A 17,096-nucleotide genomic window follows, 5' to 3' on the forward strand; every position below is an offset into this window, starting at 1 on the left:
GTTCTCCATTTTTATTTTCAAAACAGTGGGCGGCAAAAGTAAGAACTAAAACTCTTTGGTATTGGTAAACTTTTTACAACTTTTTTATGTCCAGTTCAAATTCAGAACCTACTGAAGTCATAAATTAATTTGTTTCAAATGTCGAAACGCATCATTCGAAATGTAAATGTTATAATTAAATTTGGCGCTGCACGGCTAAATGCATCGACCATAAAAAGAATTTATGTCGGTTGGATTCGGACCAAGAGTAATTACAGATTAAACATTTACGTTTGTTATATTCAAATAAACAATATTGTTTGATTTACAAGACTTCATACGACTATATATTTCGGAGTACAATTAATACTACAAGGTCAACAATGCATTTAAGGTGACATAAAATGTTCTGCTTACGTAATATGTACATGCGTCATCGAATTATGTCAGTCGTATCAATCAAATTATTAACCAACAATATTAGTAGTCGTAAAATTAAATATTATGGCAACACAATAGGTTTTAAAGTATCGATGTAGTTTAATGTCCTGGTATTGTAAGCACAAGTTTACGAGATATGTTACAATTATAATTATGATAACATTCAACAGCTACCAGCGGGTCTACTAAGGCTTAAAGTAAAACAAAACTGTGGAATAGGGATAGCGCACTACAGTCTAATGCATCATCTCTTTTACACAACTGCTATAAAAAAAATGTTCAGGTTAAGGGCTTTAATAAACTTTACAAGTCAATATTATTCAGGTTATTTTAAGCAAATGCACGGATATTTTGTGACAAAAACGTCGTTATACCACAACAAAGATGTTTGTGTATTGATTTTCTTGTCAATATGATTTTTACTTATAGCTTCGTTGACGCATTGACGGTTGACATCTAAATAACAGTATTTATACAGAGACTTCTATGAAAAGGTTTTATTTTTCCACTTCTTCGTATTTTAATTGTGACTTATGTGTGAATTTTATTACGACAGGCAGGTATTGAATATATTCAAGTATGAATCCTTTGCAAGGTTTCTTTCAAATTTTTATTGTTTTTTTGGAAACTCGACGCTGAAGTAGTTGCTACATAGCTTTTAATAGTTTATTTATTAATTGTTACGTGAGAGTTAGAGCTTTTTTCGCTATGATCCTGACTTAATTCCTTGTATCTAACATCACTACCAACTTTCTAACTGTCTTTCTAACTTAAGATTGTACATAATACGCCAAGTTTATTGAAAACGCTTAAGTTTTTATCACAGCAGACCCCAACAAGCATAGATATTCACATTGTTATAAAATAATTATTATGTATAACAATACAAGTATAATACAACATCTTTGTACATTTTATATTCCACAAATGACGGATGATATTATCACACAGTAAAACAGCATTCAATTGTTTCTGATGCAGTGTGTTCGTTTACTTCCCAATGTTTATGCGATTCGAATGTGCAGTTGTTGTCAGATAATTTTATACCTTGTTTATAGAGACATAAAAGCTAAGTTTGTAAAGCTGAGAGGGTATATGGGAATGAGTTGTTGACTGCTGTCTTTCGCTGGAGTTATGAATCATGAGACAGGTGTCACAAGTGTTTGGACTAGTGTACTGTGACGTCACACAATTGATTTTACGAAGAAATTTGCAAGTACTCGGTATCTATGTAGCTATCTTATGTAGAGCCATTGATAACGTTAATCATGGAATTTTGATGACAAATTTTACTGAATGGGGTGATTCAGAGATAAATCTTTTCTTCCTTTCGTCTTTCACAATATGATAATACTAGCTGTTGCCCGCGACTTCGTCCCCGTGGGTAGAAGAATAAGTTATGATTTATACCTGCCCTGTTTTTTTCACATTTTCAATTGTATCTTCGCTCCTATTAGTCGCAGCGTGATGGTTTATAGCCTAAAGCCTTCCTCGATGAATGGTCTATTCAACACAAAAAGAATTTTTCAATTTGGACCAGTAGTTCCTGAGATTAGCGCGTTCAAACACAAAAACATGTTCAGCTTTATATATTAGTATAGAGTATAGATTATAATATAACCAGTGATAATAATAGAGCTCTACAAACATTGTATAGAGATGAGTAGTAGGTAGTATTTGTAGGAACATTACCGCCTATCTGTTGCCAACAATTACATAATTAATTATCCCAATTAAATTATTTATTGTACAAGCAATTGATGAACGAGAAAACAAATGCCAAATGACAATGTGTTATCAAACTCTTTTATCAAGGAAGACCCTGCCCGTTTAGCCAAGTGACATTTTAACAATACTTCACGTCAATAGAAAAACCTGCAATGTATGAAATTGACATTTGTATTAATCTCGTGACTTAGACCTGTCGATTCCATACATTTGAGCGTTTTCTATCGACGTTAACGATTGTAAAAACGTCACTCAGTTCGACGGGTACAGGCCCTTTTTTACCCGGTGAAACCTTCATGGACGTTCTTTACCCTGGGGAAGGCGGAGAGGTGTGCCCAACTCTTACCGGCTATAACCACCGGAGTGCTTCACTCTTCCTTTCCTTGTACCTGAGATACGGGAACGCGACGCAAACTACCGCGATACGGGCAGAGGTCCTGATTCAAACTCTTTAAGATATGTCATTGACGTTGTGGAAAAGAGCCGACGCTCTTCCCCGTGTCACGCTTTCACAACTGAAATTATATATGGCATATTATGTATAAGTGTAGTCGATTTGTATTTTTTTATTGTGTCTCGAAGTTTCATGCTACTATTCAAGACAAAGAAAAATCCATAATTTAAAGCTCAGCATCATCTATTAATAAAATACGTGTAGAACCGTAATACGTGCCTGACCACAATCCCTTTAACCACTTTAACTATTGCTATCATTTGTATGCACTGCTGTAACCGAAAATGTAGGGTCATTGCGCTCCAGTCGCACGGGTGAACTACTTAATGTATAGGAGATACCTGGGAATGGAACTCTCCAAATTATCTGGGAATTTCGGTAATAGACCCCATAGTGAGCATAATAAGGTAGTTGATGTGCATGCTTTTGTTTTTCTAAGTATAAAATATATTCAGTGACTCTAGGAGAAAATTGCATTTATATTTTGTAATAATCTACGTGATTAGATTAATAATAATATTCATGAGGCTATAATTCTTAGATTTTGTACAAATATTATTCCTTAAAATTCTTGTTGGTATTTATAAAAGTAACTTGCCACTAGTTTTTAATTCTCCATTGTGAAAGCAAGACGTCGCTCTATACTGCATGTAGCGTAGTCTCGTTCCACAGAGACTACAATTTTGCTTATAGTAATGACAAGACCTCTCACTTCATGGTAATTATGGCGAAGTTATTAGCAAAGAGGTCGTAACTAGGTGAACCTGACTTCTCCCGTCAATTAACTAAGGCTCACTTATGTGAGAAATATAATGCGAGGATTAATACATTGCGGCGCCGCGCTGCTCTGGTCCATAAAGTGTAGTATCATTACCGGCAATGTATCGCAACTTACACGGTTTTCTCGCTAGTTATAAACGAGCCTTTACATTATAATGAAAAAGTTCTTTAGCATAAAATAAACAGCTGCCGAGAGATTACAATCAATTAAATATCAAAGTGTCGGAAGCATAATTGACTTAAGATGTAGTGTAATTATTAGTTATTGTCGCTTTCAAAGTAAACCACTGTTATTGTTTTATAAGAGTGTTTGTTTTGAAAATGTTGAATTAACGCTGACGTTTCCGTAATATAATGGCGAGAGTTCAAGTAAAATGACCGAGCGCTACGAAAACTACGTTGTCATAGGAGTATTCGTAACATAAACGTTACAAAACAACATATTTTCAATTCTCTAACATTTTCGAGGACCATACGAGGTACACAAAGACTTGAACATAAGTGTAGAGCAATACTGGCTGGTAGTTTATCACGACTTGCATCGCTTGCGGAGCTACAACGACCATCTTCACGAGCGGAGATAATCGACACTTTTAATGTAATCGAGTCGTGAGACACGACACAAAACTTTTACTTTTATTTTCTATTACAAGTAAAAGAATCGTCTTTCCTGTCTTAAACTTCCCTAGAAAGATCAAGAATAAAATCTCATGAAAAAAGCCTCAACGAATTTAATTATTCTGAAGAAATATAAAGCTTTTTGCAAACATTTTAATTGCCTGTATCAATTGTTAATGTAATTACGCGGTAAGGTAAATTATAATTAAGGCACAAAAAGTTATAGTTTTTTGAGGCTTAATAATTTATTTCTTTATGAAATTACGTCAATTGCCGAAAACCGTATAGGTACATTAAGTAATTATTTTTTTTCGTCTTATGTAACTAGTATATAAAGTATAAACAGTTTTAGTCTGTCAATTGTAAATAATTCAAAATGCTACCCAAGTATGTTTGCATTTCTCTAAAAAATAACAAAGATACCTAAACTTTAAAGTTTAGGTTCCTAAGAGCGTTTCACCATTCACTTCAATTGTATTCACACAAAATATGTTCGAGCAATATTGCTCAAACAATTTGTGCTCTCCTTTCATAATCCTAATCAAAGCAGCATTAATCTAGTCTCTAAACATTTCATCAGGAATTAACAAAAAGATCATTGCACTCACAGATGCCAAGATCAAAGTCATGATCAGAGTCATGCCAGTAGGAGAGCTGGCAACAGCGCCGACAGCGCAGAATCATGCCACGGCTAGACGACCAATGGATAGTGCAACCCCAAGAATGCAGAAATAGGGAACGCCAATTATTGTGAGGCAACCCAACGACACTGCGGTAGAGTGAACGCCAAGTATTTATCAAGACGATTCGGAATCAATTAAGTGTAACAACTCGACGACTAGTAACAAGTCAACCTTGATTGAGATTTGGCTAGGAGAGATTTTATGTCACAACTCTGAAGTCAACGTAGATTTTTTTTGCATTGTGATACAGATGCTATGTATTTGACTTGGGATATTGACAATTTAATGTAAATTTTATGTGTTGTATCTATCCGAAGTGGGAACTAATTTGCACTAATCATAAAAATATGGAAATTATTGTTACCAAGCCAATTAAAAATTTCGTACACTATAAATCAAATTCAAAGATTATTTTTTTATTGAGCGCCTTAATTCAATTTTTAGGTTATTACGTAAGTACCTCCATTGTTTACCTCTTAAAACAAAGTTACGTGTATTCTAGTATGCTGTCTACAATTATTTAATTAAGTTCCTATTAAAACGCCCCTTTTTACACAAGCGTGTAATATGGCTCAACCCTCCAAACTTTAACACACATAATTGTAAAACCATGCCTTTAATAGCTGCAAACAACCTTACTTTATGACCGCAAAATTACGCTCACGATAATTCGAAACAGATAATGGAAAATTGCTGTTATAAATACATAAATAACATTGATACATGGTATGTCGCGTGACATTCGCTGTGACCAAGGAATGCTATTTAATTCATGACAGCGTTGGAACGATTGATTGTTAGGGCCGGCGTCACCACATTATAATATGCGAACTTTGAAATGACTTTTTTATGAAATTTTCTATGTATAAAAATTCTATACATTTTTCGCAATACTCGTGTTGAGTCTGGGTGTCTCTGTGCATATAATTTGAATGTTTGTAGAACACCCGTGAGCGTGACACAAAGATTGCGAGATTCTATTTTATTATTTAGCTTTATCAAATCGAAACGTCGGGAACTAAAATCAAACATTAAACCGCGATGAAATCCGTAAAAGTAGTTTCATTTCAATGTCTAACATTCGCGCAAACCTAAGCTTTATAGCATCTTTTAATATAAAAGTTTTAGTTGTAGGTAGAAGAGACCTTGCCGCTCTACGATGTGTAAAACGTTGTCTATCTTCCATACTGCGACAATATTACTTTAAGCAGTGGTGGTAGACCTTATATTCAACCTAAGCATCAAAATCACCTTCAACTGATCGCGTTCACAAACCAGTGTAGCCCCCCTTTATACATTTTCTGGTAGTGTATTATAGACAGTAATTCTCTTTACCTTTGCGGCTCGTCTTGGGCACAAATAAACTAAATTACTGAACAAATGATTGTTCTCGTAACTACTTTGTTAGCCGGCTACCTTAGAATGTACCTTATTATTAGATAGTAAATTATTGGTATATATTTGTTAAATTTAATGTGTATATATTTTTTGTCTTCGCTTGGTAGAAGTAGCGCAACCTCTTTCCCTTCCAACTATTTATCTTTTTTTAAGAAATTTTGGCTGTTAAACTACTTACTACAATATTTAATACTTAACAAAAAAGCATGTTCAGGCAACAGACAGGAAGGCTTTTTAATTAATTGTATTGTTTAATCAATTGACACAGCATTCACCACCGTGACATGAATGACCACAAAATTTACTATTACGAGTACTCCTTAGATGATGATCATATGATCTGCATTTGAGAAACCAGCTTAAAGAAGTTTGTATGTGTTATACTTACTAAAAAGGCTCTGATAAATCAGATCTAAGACAAAATTTACTTTCTACGAAATTCCTTAAGTTATTGTATTCTGTGAAGAATACCTTGAATACGAATTCTTTTAGGTTCATATCTGGAGCATCTTGGCTTGGAAATAAAAAGTCAAATAACTGTTTGTATATTATTGTGTTATGGAAAAAAAACGTGTTAACAAGTAGGACTCCTTAACCCGGTTTTGTGTGATCTTTTTAATTTCGTTGAATATTACACTACTGAGATATACCTATTGAAATGGAACACAGTCCTTTTTTTAAGGACTCAAAAACAACACTTATTTTCATGTTGATAATTTACTTTTAAAATACTTACCACCTTTTGCGAAGTCTTGCCGCACCCAAATCTGCGTGACAGTGCTATATCGAGCATGCCTTTTGTCTCACAATGAATGATCGTGTCAATAATCAAGTAAAAAATCTGTGTCCTATACAAAGGCAACAAAAACTACACAAAGAGGTAACGAACGCGTAGCTGAGTACCCAATGGTCAAACACTTCACTTATAAACCACTTTAAGCTTCCTATAAGTTTGTTTTACTGTCAAGCAGTCAATTGTTTAAATGAGAGAATCGTGTTCCATTCTAGAAAATTTAAAAATATTTTTATTTTTTCGTGTTATAATTGAATCAGCCAGTATTTTTAAGTGTAGTTTACATTAAAAGAAAGAAAATTGTTGTTGTAAGAGCCAAAGAGGTTGGTTTTGTATTATTATGCATTTGTGAATAAGACAAGACTCCATTTATTATAAAGGAGAGTTATTATTCCACTGATATAAACAACGTTTAATGACACTTTATCGTTAATTAATCCATCAGCTACAATTATTATTAATACCTTATAATTAAATTGGAATTAACAAGTGCTTATTGTTTTCCATATCAAAGGTTATCAAGTCGATCCTGTTTCTTTCCTCTGGGACACGTGGCTTAACCCACGTAGCTGTGATAGTCCTTACTTAAACCTTAAGTCAGATATAGAGGTTAGTGACCTGACCTTTACCAACTACTTCATTTTTTAGGAACCCCAACTAAACAACTCCTAAACTTGATTGAAACCAAGGCAAACAAAAACTATGCGACCTCAGCAAACAATAGAACAAATGGATTTTCTTTTCATGCAACTTAATACCGTTCTTGGACCTTCGTATTTCTATGCGAATTAAAGTATCAAAACAATGCTAAATCGGACGTAACGTTTCACACCGTAGCTCGCGTCACAGCACTCATACACTAAGACAATCGCCTTTTATGTTCATTCACGACAACGTACATCCTTTGAATCGGACACGGTGCAAATAATAAACAACATTGTCATTGTATGTATATTTGACACTTTCAAAAAAACATTTAGGCAGTGTGTCAATTGACCATTTGTATACAACCTTATTTCTTGAACCTGGGATACCACCATAGGAACTTTCACTGAGTTAGAATGCGGTTGAAACTCGCTCGTACTCGTACATAATACTCGGTCTGTATTGTCGGCAATGAAAGGTCGCTAAGCTATTATTGTCTCGTTATTATTATCAATGAGCGACACGCGTCACTTGCGACAGTTTTTATTTGCGTATCAGTTTGTAATTTACGGAACCTTAATGTTAAGTAACCGTGAATTCATTATCGATTAAATCTGGGGTTCTATGGGCTTGTTGAAAGAATCTGAGGAATCTTTACTTAGAGTTTCAATCGAATTGAGAGCGAGTCAGTTAGTCCCGCCACTAGCGCTCATTCGTGTAGTGGAACGAATTGAAACTACACTCGATTAACAGCCATCGACGCTGATAATACAGAATCCCTACTAAGCAGATCTTCTTTGGTCAAACCAAGGATCAAGAAATAAGGTTGTATACAAATGGTCAATTCTCACACTGCCTAAATATTTTACCATTTCACGAACCAAACCAGTTTCGGATGTTATCCAGCTGATTACATAACAGTATGAGTACAATGTCAAATTACAAGATTACATTGGCCAGTTAAAACTTATCAGCCATAGATCTTTTAAAGGTTTAGAAGTATAAAGTTTTCCTATTGTGTTTGGCCCTCGGTCTCTCGGTACATCGTTGGCCGAAAAAGTTGCATAAAAAAAGATTAATTCACCTTGTGCCACCTGCACAAGGTGAATGAGAAGACATAGTACCTCTCCTCAAGGCGAGATCTTTGGTAACTTTAGTTGAATAAGTGTAACAACATCCTTAATATACATTTTATGTCTTGACATAACCTCATTGAGTCTCACTTCTGTTTCAAAATAGATGACAAAATGTAGACACACGACAAAGAAGTACTCAAGACGCCCAAGACGGGATCCGACTTGATTACTCATTGTTATTACATTAGAAGTTTCACATAGTATTTGGCTGTAGCCATATTCTTTCCGGTTTTCCTCTATCTGTAATCTGAATCTAGACTACGATTTCTCAAGTTAAAATATTGCTCATTTAAAGATGATATCAAAGTGCAATCTACAAGAACACATCTCCTTAATGGTCTGACTTCCGACACAAGGCATGTTTAACACACGCTGAATTCATTACCTGAAGATGGTATAGCATCATTACACTCATATGTCACTCGGACAATATAACGCGGAACCTGAGTAGGAAAAAGACTGATTAGTTTAGTTGCAAAGCGGAAAATGTCGCACTCGAGACTCGACAGACAGGTCTAATTCGAAAATAGATGTGGAATAGTTCCGAGAATGTTCTAGTGTGTGGTTGATTGTTACATGTTACGATCTATAAATAATTTTAGAAAATAAGCCCGTTTTTTAAATTCTCAAAACTACATTTTATTAAGATAATACAGAATAAAGTTGATTACAGAAGTTATAAGTAAATATCCAATAATTTTACCATTTTTTTGGATTGACCAGTATTCGTGAAACCGCGAAATAGCTAAGCTAAAGTTTATTTCCATACTATCTGATAATAATGGTCACGTCCCCCAAAGGCCCGAAGCGAAACAGTTTACTACCAAACCAATTAAGGCTTTAATCGTTTCAAACTATTAGTTAATCGGTGTCAATGGGGTTGTTCCAGTTCCACCAAGAAAACTTTAACAAGGGCAAACGTATTGTAGTTGATACATCCAGGTGACTAAACTTCTTTGTTGTTTGTTACGTATTTCGAGGAATTTAATCGTAAGTATTACCTGGTCTACCAGTAACAACCAACTTGTATAGCTCGTTTATTACACATAACCCTTACAAACCTTAAATATTATCAAAGTAAGATTTTAAGTCAACTTATATAACATCATATTTAAAAAAATCGTTGAAATACTCTCCATTTTGCTTCATCACACTTTTTATAAAAAAGGTAACGATACGATTACAAAACAATTAACTATTCCTAGTCTCTAGGTCCCCTGGGCAGTTGTTATTATATGCGTGAAATCCGGAAATCCGTTCATCTTTAGCAATGCAAAATTTATTTATTCATGAATGTTGACGATCTTGGCTTTCATGTTTTATTACCTACAGCGTACAGTTAATTGCGTTCGGAAGTGGTTATGTGTTCGCCATTATGACAAGAATCAGAGTACCACTCCACAAGTTATATTATTGCAGATGTGTGAGCGGGACATCGCTCTACAAGGCATAGAGCTCCATTTCTCTTTACCATTCTCCATTTTTACTTTAATCGTTGGTGGTAGGGCCTCAGTTAGGTCGAGTAAACTATGTATGTATAGGTGTTTATTCAGGAAACCCGTGGACCATTTGATAATACTCCGGTAATGACAATGTTCCGTTGTTGGGGACAAAGGCTGAATAAAAATACGTTTCAAGCAGTTCAACCGTTACAATACGATAAAATTGTAAATCAAATCAAATGATTTAAATAACTGCGTTACTGAAAATTGGATGTATTGAAACTGTTGTTTATTTAAGTAATTTTGGTTAAATCTAAGCTTTAATATGCAAAAATGATTTGAAAATTAATGTTAATAAAGCACGTTAATTTCATGTGTTTTTTTTTTGTTTTTTACAGAAGTCACACATGGCGAGGAATTCGGCTATGATGGAAATATTGGTAAGGCATCAAATACTTATTACAATAAACTTCATAGATTAAAAAATTGATACATGCATCAAATCAAGCACCAATTTATGTAATCTTTTGTGATCTCGCTACAATTGTTTATCTTCTTAAATATCGTTATTATTTTAGATTGCTTTCGATACAAAGTTGCTTGAATTAAATAATAACTATTTAATTTAGGTATTGGGATGATTACTAAGGCAGAAGTAACATTAAGCTTCCTCACTTAGGTGTATAGCACGAAAATAAAGCAAATTGTTTAAACACGGAGAGGTATTATTATGGTACTACATTACAAAACCCCGAAAATGATTTCGGTCGTATGTCTTTTTAACTCAGGATTTCAAACTATCCCATCCGCAACTCTGCAGAAAAATAGACCCTTTGAACAAGATTCCTTAGTAATGCTCAATTTTCATTCAGCGATGTCCATGACAAAAATATGTGTTCAAGAAAATTGAAGATAATTACAAATCGAATTGGTCTTTTTCTGGCGTAGGTACTAAAATTTAAATTGTCTTATTCGCGAATCGAATGCAAATGGGCAAGGTTATGTAATAAGGTAACAATTATGGGGCAATTGTACGCTAGATCTAACGGATTTAGATATTTATAATTGGATATGTATATTTAGAATAGAATTGTTTCTGTGAGATAACATAAAAAAACTCTTGTTGAAGTGTTTATGCAAATTAGTATAACTGATTTAAAAGTACCTGCCTGAAAAAGTACATACCGATTCAGTGTTTAGAAGTTTATAAATTACTTTAATAGTAGGTTGCCATAAATAGCAACAATTAATAACTGATGATTAGAGAATGCTTAAAGAAGTGTTAGGCTTTAATAAATTGAATCAACGATGATGCGTAAAGCCTTTATTAGGGCTATTACACAGAAAAACCTATTTTCAAGGCCCTCTCTATCCGCAAATTTAAAGACAAAGTTCCAGTCATTGGGAATCTCGTTTCTTTCCGACTAAGATATCTTTTTTAGGCTGTTACAGCCTGGTACCAACTTCTACACTATTTAGGAACTTAATAGTACTTAATAGCCTTGCTACCCATTCGCGTAACTGCTGAACTTTAAAGTCTAAACCCACAAAAAACTAAAAGAAAAAAATCTCTCTAGCTTATGGTGTCTAACTCCTGGGAGGTACCAAGGTCTATCTCGAATCGTTTCAAGTTTTCCTGTATAGCCTGACCAGGCCATTTTTAATAACAGTTTTTATATCACCATGAGCGCCAAAGCGTCCATCATTGCAATGTCTTCAAGCCAGAATTTAGAAGGAACCTAACGAGTACTACCATGGGAATCATGAAAACGATTCTGTCTTGGAAGTACCAAGACAATCTATTGATCCAGAAATGTTAATAATATCCTTTAAATCCCAGGTCCGATGTACTGGGGCGAGCGCTACCGGGAGTGTGCAGGCAAGCACCAGAGCCCCATCAATATCAACGTGCTGCGCGTCAAGCAGGTGACCTTGCCCGAGCTGGTGCTGGTCGGCTTCGATGACTCCATCGACAACGTGCACGTCACCAACAATGGACATACAGGTTTGTCATTACTTAGACCGGTGGATGGTAGTCATCCGTGAACATAGGTACGGTTAGGAACAAAAATCACGAGAGATTTGCAAACTGACATTAATACTCTAAATGTAGAATGAGTTTGGCATTTTTTTTCAGTCGATATCTGTTCGTTAGCTGATCCCGTATAGTAACTTCTTGCTATGTTTTTTGTTAATTTCTTGTAAATATCATTGTGGTCATCTACTTATGTTGCTGATGGTATCCAACAATACTGCAGGATGCAATCGTGACTAATATCGAATCTAGATTAATTTTGTGGTGATACCATTCTGTATTATAGCTTTGTCATTTAAAGAGGACTTTATCTAGAGATCTATAGAATGAGGAGCCCAGATGGGGCATATTGTTGGATCAAATTCCACTGTCAAATAAAAATGAGTTTTAAGATATAAAGTGCAAATCTTACTTAACTGTTTGTTTACTTCAGAATAAAAATGCGGTTAAAATTGAGGCAACATTGTCCGACGGTTTTTTCTTCTAGTGAGTTAAAATAAACCACTTAGCCACTAAACTGTAAAATCAATACCAGTCCATTTCACTTCGTTTCTTTAGATTTCATGGCAGGTTAACTATATTTTTTTATTAAGTTTTTCATTGGTTAGCAAATTGGCGTAAAAATAAGATTGATAACACAGTAACGGTTCATATTGCAAAAGGGGGTCAAGGGCAAGACAGCGAAGTGAAAATCATTAAAGAACTAAGTGTTAACTTGAGAACCAATAGTCCTTGTGTACCTACTGTTAAAGTAACTACATCTTTGAATTAAGTGTCATATGCGTGGGTATCCAATGTCATTTAAAAAAAAAACCGTTTAAATGCAAGCCGGACTCGCGACACAAAGGGTTCCGTAGAATTAGGCTAAAGAAAATTAAATCGGTTGGATGATCAACATACGAATTCATATAACAAATTATGACTTTAACAAACATTGCTTAATCTGTAATTGTGAGGGACAGATTTATTTTTTTAGTTTGAGTCGTAAAAGAATAAGTTTTACAGAGTACTGAATGATGATTGTCAAATAATCTTCCAACAAAATAGGTACCAACATAATTCTGTTGAATAATTCGTCTCTTTTTAGTCTTTATGCCACTTGATACGATACTTTAGTACAATTTGCAAGGAGTTCAATGTTTATTTAAATACGCATAACATTTTCTTTCATTCTAAACGTTTAGGCGTCACAATATTATGTTAACTCTTCAAGTAGGTTTCTTTTAAATAAAAAACAAAATCAACATCGTCATACTCCATGGACGATGTGGCACTGTTTATTTAACTTTTTCTTGTGTTTCTTCAACTTGTGAAGTGTTTGTAGGTACGGAATACTGTTAGTGTAAGCATTGACCCATTCAGAAAGGTTCAGACTATGCTGGAATGTATATACCACGGTTTACTAGAAGAATTTAACACTTGTGTTCTAAGTAACTAAGTAAGAATTGAAAGAACTCTTACTGAGAACATAAGTATTAAGCACAACCTTTAATCAAAAACGTCGCGTAGCACACAGTCGTCCTTAGTTTAACTGCACCAGACGTCCCGATTTAAACGGGTCTATCCCTTATTATTATTTCTGGTTTCTCCGAACACAGAATTGTCCCGATTTATATATATTGTCGTCGGCCTAGCCTTTTCTCAACAATGTTGGGGTCGGCTTCCAGTCTTAAAGGATTCAGCCTCAGTGTTTTACAAGGAGCGACTGCTTATCTGACATCCTCAACCCAGTTACCTGGGCAATACGGTACCCCTTGGTTAGACTGGTTGTCAGACTTTCAAGCCCTTTATAAGCTACTAGTTAAATTAGTTCATCAATAATCATGGCTTGATTAGAAAATATACTTTTTATCCGATGCATTATTTCTCATCAATCTTGACAAATCTAAAAATAGCCCATTTTGCCTCCAATGTCTGTCTGAAAGTCTGTGCAGTGTATCTGGTACTATTTATAGTGATTCTACGGATTATTTTATTGACTATCTTTTAATTAACCTAAAAAAAACAAGGTCCCGTTTTGACCCCTAAAAATGGTCTCCTTAACTTATTTAGGTAACTGTCATCCAGGTTTGAAATATTCCAGTGCGAACATAAAATTGACGCTCTTGCATGAGACTGCTAGATATATTCGTTCTTGATTCAGTTATTTCCATTTTCAGTCATATTCTCAGGCATGTAAATTGTAAGACAGTTAACGGAAGTTAGCATTGTGGTATTTGTGGTCACGTCTAATTACCATGTGATATCATTCCATAACAAGGATTATTATTGTACACCTATACCTACATATATGTTTGCAAAAACTGAATAGGTATAAGTATTTTAACCTGTATGGGATTTGGACAACTTGTATCGTATGCTACGTGTAGTGCAGCTGATGTAACTTGACACATTGGAAAAGAGCTACAAAATATTGCATGCCTCTGTTTCACATATCTCGCTCGTTAACTTTGCTGTCACTCTTACAAACCTTTATCTTATTTCCGAAGCGCCAAGTTATATTGGCCGTACAGGCCGTACTATCAAATAGTTGGCAAAATGTCATAACATAGGTAATAGAGTTTTGCCTGCTTGTTTTATTAACATAGTATTTCTTTATTCTACAGTTTTGATCGAGGTGAAGAACGAACCACATCCGCGTGTCAGAGGAGGCCCACTGGACAGTGACTACATCTTCAGTCAGATGCACTTCCATTGGGGTGACAATGATACCTTCGGATCCGAAGACAAAATCAATCATAGAAGGTGAGATTATTAACTAAAATACAAGTTTTGATTTAAGTGCTGTGATGTAATTTTACTTCAAAGGCAATTTAACAAAACGCAAAATAGCCCATAGAAGTGATAAAAAAGAATCGTTTTTTCCTAAGAACTGCGCTTGCGCACTTAAGTACCTACTCAAGTATTCGAAGTTACATCAACGATAATGGTACAAGAAATTGTAATTATGTGTACCTTAAGGAAATATCTAGTCGGTGCTTAACGACGTACATCTTTTTACTGCTATGCAGTAGCTGCATTAGAAGGTACCTTATTAGGGCCTAAATCTAAAGAAGAGCGTTAGACGCTGATATTGCGCAAACAAACGCAAAACATTTAAGTCTCATAAGCGCTTACGTATAGAATACGTCTTATGTGTTTTTTTACTCTTGGAAATTCTCATGGACTTCTTCACCCTGGCTAGGGCGGAGAGGTATAAAACACCGGAGTGCTTCAACCTTCCCTTATACTAGGGACCATGGGAAAACGATGCAAACTACCGCGATCCCAGGCAGGGACGCTCCTTTCTAGAGACGCAAGTTCAATTGGGAGTTTGACATCGTTCCGCCAATTAAGAGGCACGCGAAATCTTTTGTATAACTTAAGTTAACTCATAATCACGGTAGCTATAAACTCATTTTATTTCTTTCAATTGCAGTTTCCCAATGGAGTTACACATGGTGTTTTACAAAGAAGAGTACAAGTCGCCCACGGAGGCTGTCAAACATTCTGACGGATTGACAGTCCTTGCCTTTTTCTACGAGGTGAGTCTACGCATAATACAAATTTGTCTATAGGTACTACTGGGCGATTATAGCAGTGATGGAAGCAAGACAGTGAACAGCATAGAGCGACGTCTATCTTCCTCAACTCCTATTACCTACCTATTTTCAGTCGGGGATCTTGGTTCTCTGTAGTACCTATAGGGCTCATAAAAAATAATTTGCTTATACTCTCTAAAACCAGAAACATACAGTAAAGCAGTTTCATTACAGCATTAAACAACAACAAAAATAAACCATTTCGAAGTTCCTTTATTTTTTGGCCTACCTAATCCATGTATCGCGGTAAATAACACTATTTGTCATACGCGGATATCGAACCTGCGACACATTGTGCATATTTTGGCGTGGTACCACTCAGCTATCCATGCACCATCCGGAATTTGATAACTAGAACCTGTTACGATAAACATTTTAAAGATATTTCTGATTGCAATGGCACAGCGGTGGTGTTATACAAACAGATTAACAGATAGCAGAATTTCTTCTCTCGAAACATTCCACTCCTAATTTTAATATAACACCATGTCTTTGTAAAATGTATAAATGCACTTCATGTGTCTTAAAATAGTATATGTCGCAATTATCGTATCCACGTGCAACGTAATAAATTTGATCGATGCAGCAATCCGACAGGTGATTAGAACTTTATGCATACCTATGTATTTCTATCTTATAGGTACCTATACCTACCTATTTATCACATGAAAATTGTACATTTATAGACTAAGTATGGATGCAATGCTGCATGAAACTCAAATTAAAATATTGTCAATGTCGAAAAATCTAATTGGGGGTGTCCGGCAAATCCGACTTCGTTTTACGTCTCAATTTTGTTGAGAGGATAGTTAACATTCAGCAATGAATTTACTTTAGGCGCATAATTATGTATTTACAATAAAACTGCAATAATAATTATTCGCACATTACTTATTACACTATAAAGCGTAAAGCTTTGGAGATTTTAAACATCGCTAGAAGAGAGGGAATTCCCAACACATACACGTACCACCGACTTAGTCACCTTTCGAACTTTATTGCAGCGCAAAACATATATATAATATCTAACTTCAATAATAACATTACATTAGAAGATGAAGGATATCTATTGCTCAAAAACGGAGATACTTAATCCTCTCTGTCTCTTTCCAGCTCGATCGCCACCAGCACCCAGCCTACGACGACATAACCCTGGCTCTGCAGAACGTGACGGAACCCCACACTAGTGTCGTGATGAGCCACCCGTTCTCCTTCCTCAACATCTTGCCGTACGACCTGAAGCGGTACTTCACGTACCGAGGCTCACTCACCACGCCGCCCTGCTCCGAAGTCGTTATCTGGCTCGACTTCGAACAACCGATTAGGCTTACTCATGAACAGGTAATGAATTTTTATATTGAATAAACAGTTTTTTGTGTACTT

The 17,096-nt window shown here is 35.3% G+C and overlaps 1 protein-coding gene across 1 annotated transcript in view; it reads left to right on the forward strand.

The window, feature by feature from the left end:
- Positions 1–17,096, forward strand: part of LOC113500479 (putative carbonic anhydrase 3) — a 36,703-nt gene that overhangs the window by 18,620 nt on the left and 987 nt on the right. The window contains exons 2-6 of the mRNA XM_026881299.1: positions 10,496–10,537; positions 11,938–12,102; positions 14,739–14,877; positions 15,551–15,656; positions 16,827–17,054. Coding sequence (XP_026737100.1) covers positions 10,496–10,537; positions 11,938–12,102; positions 14,739–14,877; positions 15,551–15,656; positions 16,827–17,054 — 680 coding nt within the window. The remainder of the gene's footprint in view (positions 1–10,495; positions 10,538–11,937; positions 12,103–14,738; positions 14,878–15,550; positions 15,657–16,826; positions 17,055–17,096) is intronic.

This window comes from Trichoplusia ni, chromosome 14 (assembly GCF_003590095.1).
Source record: "Trichoplusia ni isolate ovarian cell line Hi5 chromosome 14, tn1, whole genome shotgun sequence".
NCBI lineage: Eukaryota > Metazoa > Arthropoda > Insecta > Lepidoptera > Noctuidae > Trichoplusia > Trichoplusia ni.